Below are 17,342 nucleotides of genomic sequence, written 5' to 3'. Positions count from 1 at the left end.
TCGGAGCCATGGAAACGGCCGAGCGGAGGAAACGTGTGAGCTGGGAGGTGAGCAGAAGGGCAAGGTACCCTCCCCTGACGACGGCGCCAGGGCGCTCCGAGGATCACGTCACGCACCTCCGGTGACGTCACGACCGTGACACGCGGGTGACGCCGTTGCCGCGGCGACTTCTAGTCGTCTCCGCCCCCTGCCCCCGCCCCCCGCCCAGCGTCCTCCCCCCAATCCCCTCAGGCTCAGCCGCGCCGGGGGCAGCAGGCCGGTTCCCGAGGTGGCCCAGGCGTCCTCCCGCCGCAGGCGCCGCCCGGGCCGTCCCTCCCCGCCGCCCCCCGCCCTCCGCCTCCGCCTCCCCCCGCCCTCCGCCTCCCTTCCCCCTCCCCGCCCAGCAGCGGTCGCTCGGGCCAGGCTCTCGGTTATAAGATGGCGGCGCTGAGCGGCGGCGGCGGCGCGGAGCAGGGCCAGGCTCTGTTCAACGGGGACATGGAGCCCGAGGCCGGCGCCGCGGCCTCTTCGGCTGCGGACCCGGCCATTCCCGAGGAGGTGAGTGCCGGCGCGCCCTGCACCCCTCCCGTCTTGGGGCTCGCCTGGCTGATGTTTATTTTGGGGAGAGAGGTGGCGGTGGGGGCTCTGGTGCCCTCAGCCACCTTCCCTTCTGGGCGCTGCGGGCTGGGAGACGGGCATTCCCCTCCTGTGCCTCTCCGTCATGCAGCTCCTCGCTACGTAAACACACACAATGGCCCAGGGGGTTTTCCCTGGCCCGCACTTGGGGCTTGAGGGATTCGGGCAGCGGTGGTGGAGCAGGAGGCTATCAATAGGGGGCGAGACTCAAGGGTGGTCCGAGAAGGTCACGGCTGGCTGAAGGTAGCCAGCCTCGCGTCTGCTGGATGTTTTCTTTATTTTGGGTGGGGGGCGGGGGAGGCTGGCGGCGGCATCTGGGTGGAAGATGTCGGTCAGTAGCCGGGGCCGGGACCCCAGCCCGAGTTAGCGTTGTATGTAATTATTACACGGTCACGGTGATGATGGGCGATCGTTCCCTCTCTGCTCTCCCTGACTGCCTCTTTTCAGGCCGCTGCCCTCTCTTACACTTCTCTACTTGTTAGGGGAGATTGCTCTTCACCTGTTTTAACCAGCGGATGGTCTTTACTTTTTCAACCCTAATTGCTACTGTTTACGTTCTTTCTCCCATCCCGGTCTCAGGCCCCCGATTCCTAATGTTTGTCCGTATTCTGTCGCCGACCGGTAACCCCCATCCCAGTTCCATCTGCTGCCCCGCTCCTTTGCCAGTGGTCGGACCTGCCTGCCTTCTAACCTCAGCTTCTACTTAAGACCATTTTTGCACTTCTCTTATCTTAGTCCTGTTGAGGCCTTCTACTTCATTTCACCGCTCGCTAACGTTGTTATCGTCACAAATCCTTCTGAACGCTTTGGAGCTACTTACTTTCTGAATCATGAAGCTGTCAAGATCCCGTCAGGTTTCACTTGCACTTCCATTGTGCATCCACACCTCTTTGTTTATTCCTACCCTTTTTTTTTTAATAGGTGTGATTGATTTCTTTCCGTTGTCTTCCTTTTTGTCCCAATTTTTTTCTTTTACTTTTTCGTCTTCAGTCCTTGCTTCTCTCAGCCATTATTTAGCCTCTTATCACCTTGTCAAATGACTTTATTTACATTTTGGTTTTTGTTACGTAAAATTTATTACATTTTAGTGTTTGGTATTGTATTACATAAAATAATACACTTCATTGTACTTTACAAATAATGAGATAATATATGGTATAATAACTGTGCTTTACAATTATTGATTAGATAATGTGACTTGCTCTGTTGACTTTGCTCAAAGTTCTTTCCTTTCTACTACAGTACTTACATTTTGTTTCCCAATTCTCATAACGTCTCGTTCTTCTGTCAATGCAATTCTCTTTTTCCTGCTTCATCAACTTTACTTTGGAAATTCATTAGATATGGTTGCTCTATTCAGTATCAGTTTGTTCACAATAATATTTGTTTTTCATTCTCTTATACCACTTCCATCTATGCCCAAGATGTGTTCTGTGCCATCATTTGATCTCATATAAATTTCTCATGTATACATACATATATATATCTTTTATGAATATATATATATCTTTTACACCACTTTCCGCTTACTTTTCTGTTTGCATTTCTGCTCAGATCAGTTTCCTCTAATATCTGTTCATTTCCCCCAACTTCTTGGATTTTAAGGATAGCACTCTTTCCTTCTTCCATTTCCTAGTTTATTCTGTTTCCCTTGTCCCCAGTTGCCATTCATTCTGCCTTGTTTCCTGGCTTTTGGTACTTACTTGCTGAAGCTTCCTCTTGTCTTCCCCACACCTCCACATTCCTTCTTATTTATAAACAGCTTTGTTCCGTTGACATGGAAATTTATTTTTAGGATACATTGTTTTTAATGGATAAATACTAGGGGTCCCATCTGCTGTCTATTTTTTCCATGAATCGGATATGCCTTTGTCTTACTCTGCACAGGTGCCTCTAGGCTTGCTTTACTCTGTAGTGCATGTGTGGTTTTATTGAATTGTATCTAGAAGAATGGGTGAATTAATGGGCATGGGTTATGAAATCGTAATTCTCTGATTATAACATTGTCTTCGTTGAGAACTTTGTTTCAGAGTTATTAGAACAGTTTGTAATGATATAGAGAAGCCTTTTGTTAAGTACAATGTCGGCTCTCTTGTTTGAAAGGGCCGGATTATATGAACTCTACTCTCTGAAGATTCTGATTCAGTAGGTGAGAGCTAGGGCCATGAGTTTCTGTTATTTGGCACACTTCCTGGGCAGTTATCATGCATCAATACTTGAGAACCTCGAGGCTAGATGAATTTAAACCTCAAGTTTAAATTGGAAATAACTGGAAAGCATATGAGTATCTCTTGAAACCATAAGGATACTCAACTAATTTTAATTACTTAGAAGTGTTTCCCACTGCCTCCTCCACCCAGGCTTTAATGGTTAATGATGAATAGTAGTTTTTCCTCCGTATTTTCTTACAGGAACTTATAATAAATGTATTTGACTGGGGGAAGGGGGAGTAAAGGGTTAAAAATGAATCTCTTTCTAATATAGATATCAGTGTTATGGGTGGTAGAATAAAGTACTCCAAGAAATAATTTTAAGTTTGAAGTTGGTATTTGTTTATCCACTGGAAACTGAAATGTACTGTGGTCTTTTAATTGAACTGTCTTCTGTGCACTTAAAGAGATATAATTGTCAAGTGCATGGAAAGAAATGAAAAAAATGTGTCTAAAGAATTACCTTACTTGACAGTAAAATACAGGTTTTAAAAAGTTTCTCAGAGTAAAAGCACATTTATTATTGAAAAATTAGAAAAATGTAAGTACAAAAAGGTTTAGAAAATTATCTGTAATCTTGCCACTAAGATATAATTACTATAAACATTTTAGCGTATGTCCATATACTCCTTTTTTATGCTTGTGTAATGTATGTGGTTTTTGTAATTTTTTTTTTTTTTTTTTTTTGCGGTATGCGGGCCTCTCACTGTTGTGGCCTCTCCCGTTGCCAAGCACAGGCTCCGGACGCGCAGGCTCAGCGGCCATGGCCCACGCGCCCAGCCGCTCCGCGGCATGTGGGATCTTCCCGGACCGGGGCACGAACCCGTGTCCCCTGCATCGGCAGGCGGACTCTCAAACACTGCGCCACCAGGGAAGCCCGTTTTGTAATATTTTTAAACTTAGCAAGGTAGTAAAACATTTTACTTATACACTGTGATTTTTTTTGTTTTGTTTTGGTTTGTTGTTGTTGTTGTTGTTTTTGCGGTACGCGGGCCTCTCACTGTTGTGGCCTCTCCCGTTGTGGAGCATAGGCTCCGGACGCGCAGGCTCAGCGGCCAGGGCTCACAGGCCCCGCCGCTCCGTGGCATGCGGGATCCTCCCAGACCGGGGCACGAACCCGCGTCCCCTGCATCGGCAGGCAGACTCTCAACCACTGCGCCACCAGGGAAGCCCTACACTGTGATTTTAACAATTTTTTTATATTAGGTTGTTTCTGATTTTTTTTATTCTTGTTATCAAACATCTTGAACACAGAATGTAGATTTAGTTTTTAAAATTACGTTGGTAAGTGAACAAATTTCAAATCCTGTATTTGTAAGTATTACTTTGTAGATGCTCAAAATAGAATATTCTGGTAAATAACAGGAGCTTATTAAATATTTATCAAATAAATGTGCTTATACTTTTGGCATTAAACGTTTACTTCTGACCATTTATATTTCCCTGATGTTACTTTCTTTCTGTGACAATATGGTATAATAAGGGACAATGTGACTATATGATATAAAAATACATTTATTTAAAAAAATGTGTTATGCCAGGGTGTGATGTTTATTAACTGTTCTTCTTTTATTTTTGTAGAAGGGTGCCTCTTAAAATTGCATTACAATTAAAATTGTATTGTTTTCAAGATCTCTTATCACCAATCTTAGTTAAGCTGTATAATTATAATAATGCATCGACTAAGTAGTATTCTGGGATGGAATATCCTTTATGATGAGGTCCACTGTATTAAAACACATCTTTATGAATCATGCCAAACCAGGTTGGAGTACATCATACTTTTAAAAAGTGGTAGGCCCACTAAACTTTGTGTTTCTGTAGTTCTGGCTATTGCTGTTAATACTTGTTAAGATACATTCAAAGGTGGACAAAACATGCCTGTTAGGTAAAACCATAAAAGAACTGTGTGTCTTTGGTGTTTCTAGCGTTCCCTTTCTGTAGTCTTTCTCTCTTATCATTTAATAAACTCCCTCCTTTAGGCATCTGCTCACCTCTTCCTTTATTTAGAAATTTTTCTGATATCAGTCACATATATATGCTGACTGTTAAAGGAATTGATTGTCAGTAAACGGATTAAGAAAGGAATGTTGGAACTGAGTACTTGAATCCTTGAATGTAGTAGAACCTGAAAGCAAACTTGATTGAATTGTATTTAGATAATAGGCCAGAAAAATTATATTAAGATAACAGGCTAGAGAAGTCTGATTTATCTTGATTCCCTGTCTCTGGCTTTGCTGTTTAGGAAGCTGATCAGGTCTTAACAACTGGAAACCTATGTTCTGTGAGTGGTAGGGAAGAAAGGGAGGGAGCAGGCTACATTGCTTTGTCAGCATTTTCTAAGACTTGATGCTTACCTTGTTAAAGAATGCGACAGCTCTTAAGTGTTCTTCGTGTTTCTCCAGCCATAAAGCTGTTTTTCTCCTTTAGAAATGCAAAAGTGCATTTTTTAAATTTGACATCTTGATATTAATTTAGCTGAGCACTTAGTGGACATTTTGTGTCATAATCCTCTTTTATGAAATTCAGTATGTTCCTATGCTTCCTATATTTCTGCCTCAAATTATCTTTGAAATAAGCCTTTATAGTCAGTGGCTCTTACTGGACTTGTCTTCCTCAAAAGTTGAATTGTTTTAAGTCCTTTACTCATTCTCCTTGTCCAGTTCATCTACATTGGTTATTCTGTAAAGTCAGGATCAGAAGTAGTTATACAACTTCTGAATTCAAAATAGATGAGCCTGTTTAGGAGCTTTTCTGTTTCGTAAGTAGTGCTTTCATAGTCATAGTGTTGTTGATACTTAATATAAGAACCAAAAATTTAGCTTCATTTCTTCCATTCCTTCCTTAAATATTTGGTGGAGAGACATTGACATGTTCTGGGAGGTAGTATTTATTTTTCAGCTTTCTTTTGTCTACCAATCCAATTTACTGTTATGCATAATTAGCAGGGTAGTCAGAAGAAACTCTTTAATACAGCCTCCACCCTAACAGTAAGCAGTTTTTTTTTCCCCTTTACCCTCTGAGATTATTTTGGTTTCCATGTTTTCTCTTGGTCTTAAAAAACTATTATTCTTGTTCCTTCCTATTCAGGACTATGCTTATAGAGGGAAAGTGATGCTCAATAACATTACATTTCTTTCTGGGTCCTGGGAATGCCCTTGGTAAAGAATATAAAAATTGCTCTGAACTCAATTAACTTTATATCTTCTGGAAGCTCTGTAACATCAAATGAAACATCATTTTCATTCTTGTAATGTAGCTGCAGTTATTGACAGCACTTTGGGAACAAATGTACTGTAGGGCGGTGGTTTTCCAATTATTATAGAGCTTTAGCACCGTTTTTAAAAAACACATTAGCACTGTAAGAAATACAGATTTTGAGTTGCTCTAATACCTATATACATGAAGCAGTTTTTGTCTGTTTTGTACATTTTTTAAATCCTCATCTGGCACATACATACTCAGATAGTTAGTGAAAGAGTTAATGTGTACAAAACAGAGAATATAGCCAATATTTTATAGTAACTTTATTTTAATTTTTTTATTTTTGGCTGTGTTGGTTCTTCATTGCTGCACGCGGGCTCTTTCTAGGTGCGGTGCGCGGGCTTCTCATTGCGGTGGCTTCTCTTGTTGCGGAGCACAGGCTCTAGGCACACGGGCTTCAGTAGTTGTGTCTCGTGGGCTCTAGAGCACAGGCTCAGTAGTTGTGGTGCACGGGCTTAGTTGCTCCGCAGCATGTGGGATCTTCCTGGACCAGGGCTCGAACCTGTGTGCCCTGCATAGGCAGGCAGATTCTTAACCACTGCACCACCAGGGAAGCCCTATAGTAACTTTAAATGGAGTATAATCTGTAAAATTTTTCCATCACTATGTTGTACACCTGAAACTATAATATTGTAAATCAACTATACCTTAGTTTAAAAAAAATTTTTTTAAATAATTAGTGAATGAAACCCTATTAGGTATGGTGCACTCTGATTTTTCTATACCATTAAGTGCTCTTTTTTTAAAAGCTACTCATAAAATCAATTTATTAAATTGACAACCACCTAGTTGCAACAGACAGTTGGAAAAACAGTTTTGAGGCTATCAAGGACTTTCTTCAGACGTTACCTCAAGGCTCTCTTTAGTCCCACTACACCTTAACTATTGAAGTTCTTCATTTATCTGCCTTACATGTTGGTTTCCTTGGGGAAAAAAAAAAGGCTTAATGGCTGTAAATATTTTAGAGCTACTGTGTGTGGAAGGGAGATTTGTGCTGACATGAATCTTCCTAAGTGTAATAATCTGTGTAGAGAATTTCAACAACTTGTGTTTAAGGCAGTGGTCAGCAGACTTGTGTAAATGGTCAAGTGGTAAATATTTTAGTTATTGTGGGTCTAAGTGCTCTGTCTCTGTCACAAGGACTGAACAGACTCAAAAATGGTATTGCAGCGTAAAAGCAGCTAATAGACAATATGTAAATGAATGAGTGTGACTGTGTTCCAATAAAACTTACTTATGGACACTGAAATTTGAATGTGTCATGAAATATTCTCTTTTTTTTTTCATTTAAAGATGTAAAAACCATTCTTAGTTTGTGAGCTGTACAAAAAACAGGGTGGGCCAGATTTAGTTCATGGGCCAAAGTTTTCAGACTCCTGGTCTAGGGGAGACTAAGTATATCATATTTGAGGTTCTGAAATTAAGGTGTGGGTTAGAGTTCTATAGAAAGTTCATAACTGCTTTTAAAAATCGGGTTTATTGGGATATAATTTACACATACTATAATGTACCATTTTAAACACACAGTTTGATGAGTTTTGACAAATGTATATAGTCATGTAACTACTGCCACAGTCAAGAGATAGAACTTTTGATGGAAAAGTTCCCCAGTTCCTCTTTGCATTCATTTTCCTCCCCACCCCACCTCCAGCCCCTGGCAAACACTGGTCTGATCTCTAGCTTTGCCTTTTCCAGAAAGTCATATACATGAAAACATACAGTTTGTGGTCTTACGTATTTGGCTTCTTTCATTTAGTTTGATATTTTTGAGATTCACCCGAGTTGTTGCATGTATCAGTAATTAGTTTCTGTTTATTGCTGAGTAGTATCGTGTGGATGTAGCATGACTTATTTCTACATTTACCAGTTGATGAGTAGTAGGGTTCTTTCTAGTTTTCAGCAGTTATTAAGGTTGCTATAAGTGTTTGGGTTCGGGTTTTGTGTGGACACTCATTTTTATTTCTCTTGAGTAAGGACCTAGATAGAGCTTGGACTAGTGGGTCGTATGGTAAGTATATATTGATATTTAACTTTATAAGAAAGTGCCAAACTTTTCTAAAGCAATAGAAACCATTTTGCGTTGCCACCCACAATGAATGAGAGTTCCAAACTCTCTCCTTGTCATGTCAGTCTTGTTAGTTTTAGCCATTCTAGTATGTATGCAGTATTGTGGTTTTAATTTGCATTTTCCTAATGACTAATGATGTTGGACATCTGTATATATGCTTATTTACTACCCATATATTTTCTTTGGTGCAGTATCCATTCACATCTTTTTATTCAGTATTTACCTTCTTATTATGGAGTTGTAAGAGTACTATATACATATTCTAGATACAAGTTCTTTGTATCAGATATGTGTTTTGCACATGCCTCCCAGTCTATGGCTTGTCTTTTCATTTTCCTAAGTGTCCTTTGAAGAGTAGAAGTTTTATTTTTGATGAAATCCGATTTATCAATTTTTTTTTTTAGGTTTCATGCTTTTCGTGTCTTACCCAGTATATCTTTGCCTAACTTAAGGTCATAAAATTTTCTCCCATGTTTTCTTCTAGAAGTTTTACAGTTTTAGCTTTTACATTTAGGTCTATCATCCATTTGGAGTTATTTTTTATATGTATTGTGAGATAGGGTTAAGGTTTGTTCATTCTTTTTCATATGGATGTCCAGTTTCACCTTTCTTGAAGAGACTAACCTTTTTCTGTTGAATTACCTTGGCACTTTTATTGAAATCAGTTGATGATGTTTGTGAGTTTTATACTCTGTTTTATTGACGTATATGTCTCTTCTTTGGCTGGTACCACACTATCTTGATTGCTTTATAGTTCAGTCTTTTTTTTTTTTAATATTTGTTTATTTATTTATTTGGTTGTGCCGCGTCTTAGTTGCGGCAGGTGGGCTCCTTAGTTGCAGCTCACTGGCTCCTTAGTTGTGGCACGTGGGGTCCTTAGTGGTGGCATGCGAACCCTTAGTTGCAGCATGCATGTGGGATCTAGTTCCCTCACCAGGGATTGAACCCGGGACCCCTGCATTGGGAGCTCGGAGTCTTATCCACTGTGCCACCAGGGAAGTCCCTATAGTTCAGTCTTAAAATTAGGTAGATCCAGTTCATAGGATTTTTAGAACTTTAAAATTTGATTTTTAAAATTTTTTGTGCTATTGTCTTTTGAAAGGACAGGGTTCATAATTTGCTTCCAGTTATCAAAGTTGTCTTCTACTCAAAAAAAGCTTAAGACTTACCATGGTATATAGTTAACACACCCCTATCTTGAATCATTTGATGGAGAGGTTGTGAAAAGTGGCAGGTAAAGAAACATGTTTCATCCAAAATTAATTTTTTTATAAGAATTGAAGGTGATACCTAATAGGTGGCACCAAAAAGTCAATGTCTTTTTTTTCCACCATATTTCAAAAATGTTAACTGTAATCAAGATACGTTTAGGTGAAAGTGAATATGCTAAGATGTTTATTCACCAAAAAAGTCATGGAAAATGTCAATCAAGTGGTGGGGGATACTAGTTTATAATACTAGCTGTGTCATTTTCCATCTTCAGCGTGCGTTTTCCCATTTGAAACCTATGTCATGTTCTGTGATGTTCCAGAATTAACACCTTTATTACTCTTAGAGGCATCATTAAATTGTTGTTACTAAGGATAAGCATATGATGGTTGTTGGCCATATTTCTGCCTTTTTCATTTGGACCGATAGGACCCTTTACCTTGTTTTAAATTACAGTGGTAGTAGCTTTTCACTGCTTAGCCTGCAGGGCTTCCCTACCATATAAAATGATATTTCTAGTTATGATTTTTGCTTAAGAATTATGAACATGTTTCCTGATTTTTTTGTTTTTTAAGTTTCATTATGAAGGAAGAAAGACTTAAGTCTTAAAAATGAGCATAAGTCTTGAATATCTGACAAGTGCAGGGTCATGTGACAGTTGGGAAGGTAGATACTGTTCAGGCTTTCGTTCATGTTGTAAGTAGTAGTAGTCTAATTGTATTTGGCTACCTTGCAAATTTGGAAATGGCACTTACAGGGAGAGAGAACCATAACATTTTGGAGACTATTTTCAACTGTTCTTCCAAAATTAGTGTGTTTAAAAAAAAGTATGCATCTCCTTATTGTAAAAGATGCCTTGTGGTTTTTTTTTTTTTTTCTTTTTTCTTTGCGGTACGCGGGCCTCTCACTGTTGTGGCCTCTCTCGTTGTGGAGCACAGGCTCCGGACGCGCAGGCTCATGGCTCACGGGCCGAGCTGCTCCGCGGCACGCGGGGTCCTCCCGGACCGGGGCACAACCCGCGTCCCCTGCATCGGCAGGCAGACTCCCAACCACTGCGCCACCAGGGAAGCCTGATGCCTTGTGTTTAAATTAAGAAATACTCTACTCTTCTTTTACGTTTTTTCTTTCACTAAATATATAACCTTTAAGTTAATAACACCAGAAAAATTTGACTTTTTATTTCCAGAACAGCTTAAATTAAATAAAAATTTAGGATGCTTTGAATTAGTCACTTACCTTTAAACAGGTAAGTATTTTGAAACACTTTAAAATACTGCTTGGGGTTGTTCCTCCATTGACCTAGGATTTTTAAACTGTATTTACTACATTACAGGACTTATTTTGCAAAGTAAATTTCTTTTTAAAAAAATTAATTAATTTTTGGCAGCATTGGGTCTTTGTTGCTGAGCGCGGGCTTTCTGTAGTTGCGGCGAGCGGGGGCTACACTTCGTTGCGGTGCGTGGGCTTTTCATTGCGGTGGCTTCTTCTCTTATTGCGGAGCACTGGCTCTAGGCACGCGGGCTTCAGTAGTTGTGGCTTGCAGGCTCTAGAGCGCAGGCTCGTAGTTGTGGCGCACAGGCTTAGTTGCTCCGCGGAATGTAGCATCTTCCCAGACCAGGGCTCGAACCTGTGTTCTCTACATTGGCAGGCAGAGTCTTAACCACTGTGCCACCAGGGAAGCCCACAAAGTAAATTTCTGTTTGAGTTTATAGAGGTGCTCTATTAAAGAGGATTACTAGGCCCAGCAGTAACATTGTAAATAGTTATTAGAACCTCTGTTTTTTGTTTGTTCGTTTTGTTTTGTCACCTTGGATCTAATCCCATTTCGTCTGTTTTAAAGTTTATACTCTCTACTTAGAAATCTGTAGCATAGAGGGAAAAAACTCCAACAGTTACTAATTTGAGAGTTTTATTTTTAAAGTGTTCTTATTAGCATAATTTCTGGTAATGTTGTATGAAGGTAATTTAATTCCCATTTATTATTTTTTAAAAATCCTATCTTTTCTGTGAATCCCAAACAATTATTGCTTTTGTAACTTTTTTTTTGCTATAAAAAGTTAAAGAACTATTGTGAATTATTCCTAAATAACTCAGAATTCATTTTTTACACATTATATTACTATATTTCCATGGGAATGGTGTCAGAGAACTTCAGATTGTAAAGACATTATGATTCAGTATAGTCCTTACGTTCCTGTTTTACAACCGCTGAAAATGTTCATTTCATCTTAGTTTTTACATGCTTCTAAGATTTGAAATATTCTACCCATATATTCTTCCTGCACATGTCTTCTCATGTTAATAATAAATTACACAATCTTAAGTCTCATTATACAAGAATTTAGTTCATTGTAACTTCTGATAACTCTATTGCAGATGATTTTCTACTACTGAGTTTGCACTTTTTAAGTTTCTATATGAATTTATGAATCAAACTTTTGGTTATTGGTTATCATGGATGGCTATTTGAGAGAAAAGTTTAATTATAAAGTCATAACTATTCTATGTCATAGCCATTCATATGCTGCTTGCTTTTCACTGGCAACTCTTGATCCTTCTCCTCCTGCTGCTAGGTTAAGTAAGATTAAGAATTTATCACTCTAATTAAGGTATTGGTGGTATTGATGCTTTACACAAGAAGATGCTGAGAGAGATATTCGATTGAGTGATATTAAGAGAGAAGAGGAGGGGAAATGAAGATAGTGAAGACTTTTCCTATAAAGGGAAAAGAGAAATGGGGCCATAGGTAGTGAAGGAGATGGGGTCAAGGAATTTTTTTTTGATGAAAAAAATAAGGGCATATATTGTAAGAATGAACCATTAGGGAGTAAAAATGTGATTTCAGGAGAGAGAGAGAAGAATTGCTGGAGCAATGTCTGAAGAGGCAAAAGGGAGAGGGATTTGGTGTACAAGTGGAAGGGTTGGCTCTCAGTAGGAGCATAGACACTTTATCTTTGATAATAAGTGGTAAGGCAGAATATGTAGAATAGTGATGCTGATAGGTAGATAGATGTGATGCTGGGAATCTGTACATGTTCTCTTCCAGGTGCTTCATTTTTTTTTTGGTGAAGTAAGACTCAAGGTTATCAGTGAAGAGTAGGTCTTGGGGATGTGGTGTTGTAAGGAGGAAGATGAAGGTGTTAAAAGTTGTTAGGGAGCATGTGAGAGTGAATGGACTAGGAACAAATAGTGAAATTGATAGGCAATATTAGGTTATGTTACTTAATATTTACTTGCTGATGTCCAGACAGCATTGTGGGCCTCCTAACTTGTCCTCAGGTCAAAGTTCATTGTAACTTGCCAAAGCAATTTAATAATTGATATGAGTCATTCTCATTTTGACTCACAAACATAGAAGCGTTGGGAAATAGAACATGAATTATTACTTCTTCATGAAGTATCTGCCATTATCCTGCTATGAATGTAAGCTAAATTTGGAGAGGTCTGGTTGCTAATTTTCTCTTTAAAAATAATTCTTTCTTTCTTGAAATTTTTTTGAATATTTATTGTTTTGTCTATATAGAATAGCATCCCCACCATTGTAGTCTAATTTTTATACTGTATAGTGAAGCAATTGCTATCCTGTTATTTTCTTTTAAAAACTCTCCAAATTTGACCTGTCTTTGCTCATGCTTTTCCTGCTGCCTGAAATATAGATTCCTTCCTCGTACCCATCCCCCAAACCTTTCAGACTTAGTTCACTTATTGTAGGAAGCCTTCCTTAACCTCTTTCCAAGGCCTAGTTAGGTGCTTCTACTTTGTGTTTTTATAGCATCCTGAGGTATACCTATATCATTTTACTTTCTACATTGTATTATAGGTTTTTTGTTGGTATCTGTCTACTCCCTCTAGACCAGCACTGTTCAGTCAAAATATCTGTCATCATGGAAATGTTCCCTGCTGTCCAGTATGTCCACATGTGGTTCTTGTGTACTCAAAATGTGTATAGTAGGACTGAGGAACTGGCTTTTAAATTTTATTTGATTTAAATTAATTTAAATTTAGTCACACTTAGCTAGTTGGCTACCTTGATCAGTACAGTTCTAGACCTTTTAAAAGTCAAGGCTTACTTATTTACAAAACAGAAACAGAGTCACAGACATAGAAAACAAATTTATGGTCACCAAAGGGGAAAAGAGAGGGGGAGGGAGGGATAAATTAGGAGTTTGGGATTAACAGATACACACTACTGTATATAAAATAGATAAACAACAAGGACCTACTGTATAGCACAGGGAACTATATTCAGTATCTTGTAATAACCTATAATGGAAAAGAATCTGGAAAAGAATATATATATATTATGTATATGTATACACATACACACATAACTGAATCACTTTGCTGTATACTCGAAACTAATACATTGTAAATCAGCTATACTTCAGTAAAATAGATAAGTAGTCAAGGCTCGTGTGGGATTCATATTTATTTTCTCACTGCTTACCAAGAGTACTTAATCCTACTTAAATGATTGTATTCTTTTTCAGTGCTCTTAGTCCAGATAGTTCTCGCTCACCTGGAATATGGCAATTTTCTTCTCTAGACTTGTGTTCTTAACCACAGCTTTCCAGTTTGTTTTCAGAATTATTTTGAAGCCCTAAGTTCTTCAGTCCTGTAAAACTAGGGTTTTTTTGGTTTTGTTTTCCTCTTTATTTTATTTATTTATTTATTACTTTTTTTGTGGTACGCGGGCCTCTCACTGTTGTGGCCTCTCCCGTTGCGGAGCACAGGCTCGGGACGCACAGGCTCAGTGGCCATGGCCCACAGGCCTAGCCGCTCCGCCGCATGTGGGATCTTCCCGGACCGGGGCACGAACCCATGTACCCTGCATTGGCAGGCGGACTCTCAACCACTGCGCCACCAGGGAAGCCCCTGTTTTCCTCTTTAGAAATGAACACCTGGGTGCTGTAAGGTTACCTCAGAGGCTTTCTCAGGGGTGGGGAGTGTGGCAAGGAAGAGCTCAGTGAAAGGTTTGGGGTGTTAGGGAGGCAGTTTCTGCTGCGGCCAAAGTAATTACACTTCGTAAGTTAATGTATTGGAATTGTGCTTAAGATTTCTTTTGGAGGGAAAAGAAGACTTCTAAAAGGTAAGAACACTCTTAACTGCGTGTGAGGGCATGCACGTGGCATTATGTGATTAAGTGTCAGAGCGGGTGATGGAGAACAATAAATGCAGGAGGAGTTCAGACATGGAAGGTTATTATAGGCTAATAAGGTCTTGATGGAAGTTAGTGTTTAACCTAGGCAGGTAGAAGGAAGGAAAACGGATGTAATAGGCAGTGGGAATAGAATTTGAAAAAAATTAGAGATGGAAATAGATAAGGTAGTTTTGTTGAAGGAACAGAACAATCTGAGTATAGTTGGGTGAATTGTATGAAATAAAATTTGGCTAAATTTGATGGCACTGGATTGTGGAAAATAGTGATAGACTGAAAAAAATTTTAACTTTATATTGTATGCCGTGGGATGAAAGTGGAGATTTAAAATAAAAAATGATAAAAGCAGTGTTTGAGGATGATTGAGTTGGTAAGTGTTTGTAGGGTAGATTCAAGATGGGAAGAGGTCAAATAAAAAATGTTTAGAGAAAGACTTGGTAGTCAGACGTTATACTAGGCCGCTGTTGGGGGTTGGGTTCTTTGAAAGCAGATACTGAGACATTTTTTGCAGTGCAAGATGTTTATTAGGAATCAATACCTGCGAGAGGAAGAGGCACGGTGCAGGATTGAGCAGACAAAAAGTTGTATTGTGATGCAGGCTTCACAAAACCTTTGCCTATCAGCATGGTGCTCTGGAGTGAGAGATTGCCTATCAGAGAGTCCCACATTGAGCCAGAATGGCTGGGCCTTTATACCTCTCCTTGTTTGGTCACTAGATGTGGGCTGCAGTTGAGGTAGACCTTGAAGGAGGTGACATTTGTCTGCTGACTGTACTCACAGCTGGGCAGCAATTCCTTCCATGAAGGGAGAGCTTGGTGGTACATCTCTGTGTTTTCTATAGCCAGAGGGTTTGCATATGGGCAGTTCTTCCCCAGAGGAAAGGTTTTAAATACTTGGAGGTGTTTTGGTTTTTACAAAGATGGGGGAAAAGGGTACTTACTAGCATTTAATGAGCAAGGACCAGGGAAGTCAGCCATCCCACAGTGTTCCAGACAGTCTGCACATTTAAAAATTGTTCAAATGAGCACAGGACTTAGAATGAGTTTCTGGACTTTGATGTAGGGAAAAAAGTGATCGTAATGATCTGAGCTTAGAAACTAACTTTGTTTTATGTATGAGGCTTTTTTTGGGGGGGGCATTATTTTCATAGAGTACACCAGAAGCTTCAGGAATTCAGTTGTCACGTAAATTGGAGGAATATTAAAGTTTTCAATCAGAACTTTATCAAGAGTTCTTTACCACTTCAGAAAATCACATAATTGATGGCAGTGCCACTCGTACAGTAATTGATGACTCAAACACTCTTCCCCTCAGTCTACAGTTGTAACCACCACAGTCACAGTGATTCTGTGTATAGACGCAAGCACCTGATGCCCTCATTATGTTGTTTATTATAGTAATTGCTTTCGCATTTTGAAGTAAATATTATTTATTATAAATTAATTTCTTTCATAGGATTGAAAGTACAATTAGGGAATTATACTGACTTAAAGTTGTGCTTATGTACATTATCACTGAATTTCAAGAAGTATTACAGGGCTTCCCTGGTGGCGCAGTGGTTGGGAGTCCGCCTGCCGATGCGGGGGACGCGGGTTCGTGCCCTGGTTCGGGAGGATACCGCGTGCCGCGGAGCGGCTGGGCCCGTGAGCCATGGCCGCTGAGCCTGCGGGTCCGGAGCCTGTGCTCCGCAGTGGGAGAGGCCACGGCAGGGAGAGGCCCGCGTACCGCAAAAAAAAAAAAAAAAAAAAGAAGTATTACAAAATGGTTGACATAAAAGGGGGAAATTGAATTATTTTCAGTAATGGTGGATTGGGTTATTTGGACAGACTCTTTTGATGAAAACAACTAAAAATCTTGGAAACACTATTTTTAAAAATCTTGAAGAATGAAGAGCTGAAAAGATGATGGAGAGTTGCCAGGCCAAATTATAGAAAAAAAGCAGAAACCCAAAGAAATAAGTAGATGATGAAGTAGCTTTTGCCCTAGGGGCAGTTGCCAGTCTGTTTGAATTTGGGCTTTGGTTTTGGTGGACTTCATGGGGGTGAAGAGGACAGAATTCAAGGCCTAGAGTTCATCCAGAATGAGAGTCAAAAAGAGAACAGCTCCATTTGAAGATGGTACCCAAGAACTTCATCATTAGGTTAAGGGTGAAGGAGAACTGTCCACCAGTTCCAATATCTAGGGGATTGTAGGGTTGATTGGAGCAGGGCAAGAAAAAGGAAATTAATTAAACTCTTCAAGTTGTGACCATAGTTTTAGCCCTCACACTGATTGGCAGTTAGATTTGTCCTGCCTGGGTGATCCAGGGACCCTGTTATTATGGTTCCTGTTTCCGACTGGTAGTACTCCCAAGGTCTGGCAGAAGGAAAGGCAAATCATCTGTAGAGAAAGTCCCCTTCATTCTGAGGGAATTGCCACCAGTAATTTTTCAGGGACAAAGAACAGTACATTGTCACAAGTAACCAAGCATAGTTAAAAAAAAAAAAAAGAAACCAAAATTATATGAAATATGATGTAGAATTCAAGTAACATAGTTAAGATTTGTGTAGTTTTAAAATTGAAATATAATTGATATATAATTGTGGTTTTTCTTTATGTACATATACCTCGAGGTAAGTTTTTTATTTTTTAAATTTTTCATAAATTTATTTATTTATTTATTTATTTATTTATTTATTTATGGCTGCGTTGGGTCTTCATTGCTGTGCATGGGCTTTCTCTAGTTGCAGCGAGTGGGGGCTACTCTTCGTTGCGCTGCGCGGGTTTCTCATCGTGTGGCTTCTCTTGTTGCGGAGCACGGGCTCTAGGCGCCCGGGCT

At 39.7% G+C, this 17,342-nt stretch overlaps 1 protein-coding gene across 3 annotated transcripts in view; it reads left to right on the top strand.

Moving 5' to 3' along the window:
• Positions 1 to 231: 231 nt before the first annotated feature.
• The window catches only part of BRAF (B-Raf proto-oncogene, serine/threonine kinase), a 158,988-nt gene continuing 141,877 nt past the window's right edge, over positions 232 to 17,342 (top strand). For all 3 annotated transcript variants that reach the window (XM_081244864.1, XM_081244863.1, XM_081244865.1), the window contains exon 1: positions 232 to 537. In XM_081244864.1, coding sequence (XP_081100990.1) covers positions 418 to 537 — 120 coding nt within the window. In that variant the 5' untranslated portion in view covers positions 232 to 417. The remainder of the gene's footprint in view (positions 538 to 17,342) is intronic.

This window comes from Mesoplodon bidens (genome assembly GCF_964165515.1).
Source record: "Mesoplodon bidens genome assembly, chromosome: 9".
Classification (NCBI taxonomy): Eukaryota; Metazoa; Chordata; class Mammalia; order Artiodactyla; family Ziphiidae; genus Mesoplodon; species Mesoplodon bidens.
The sequence above is the reverse complement of the archived record's forward strand: the minus strand, read 5'-3'. Positions and strand labels throughout refer to the sequence as shown.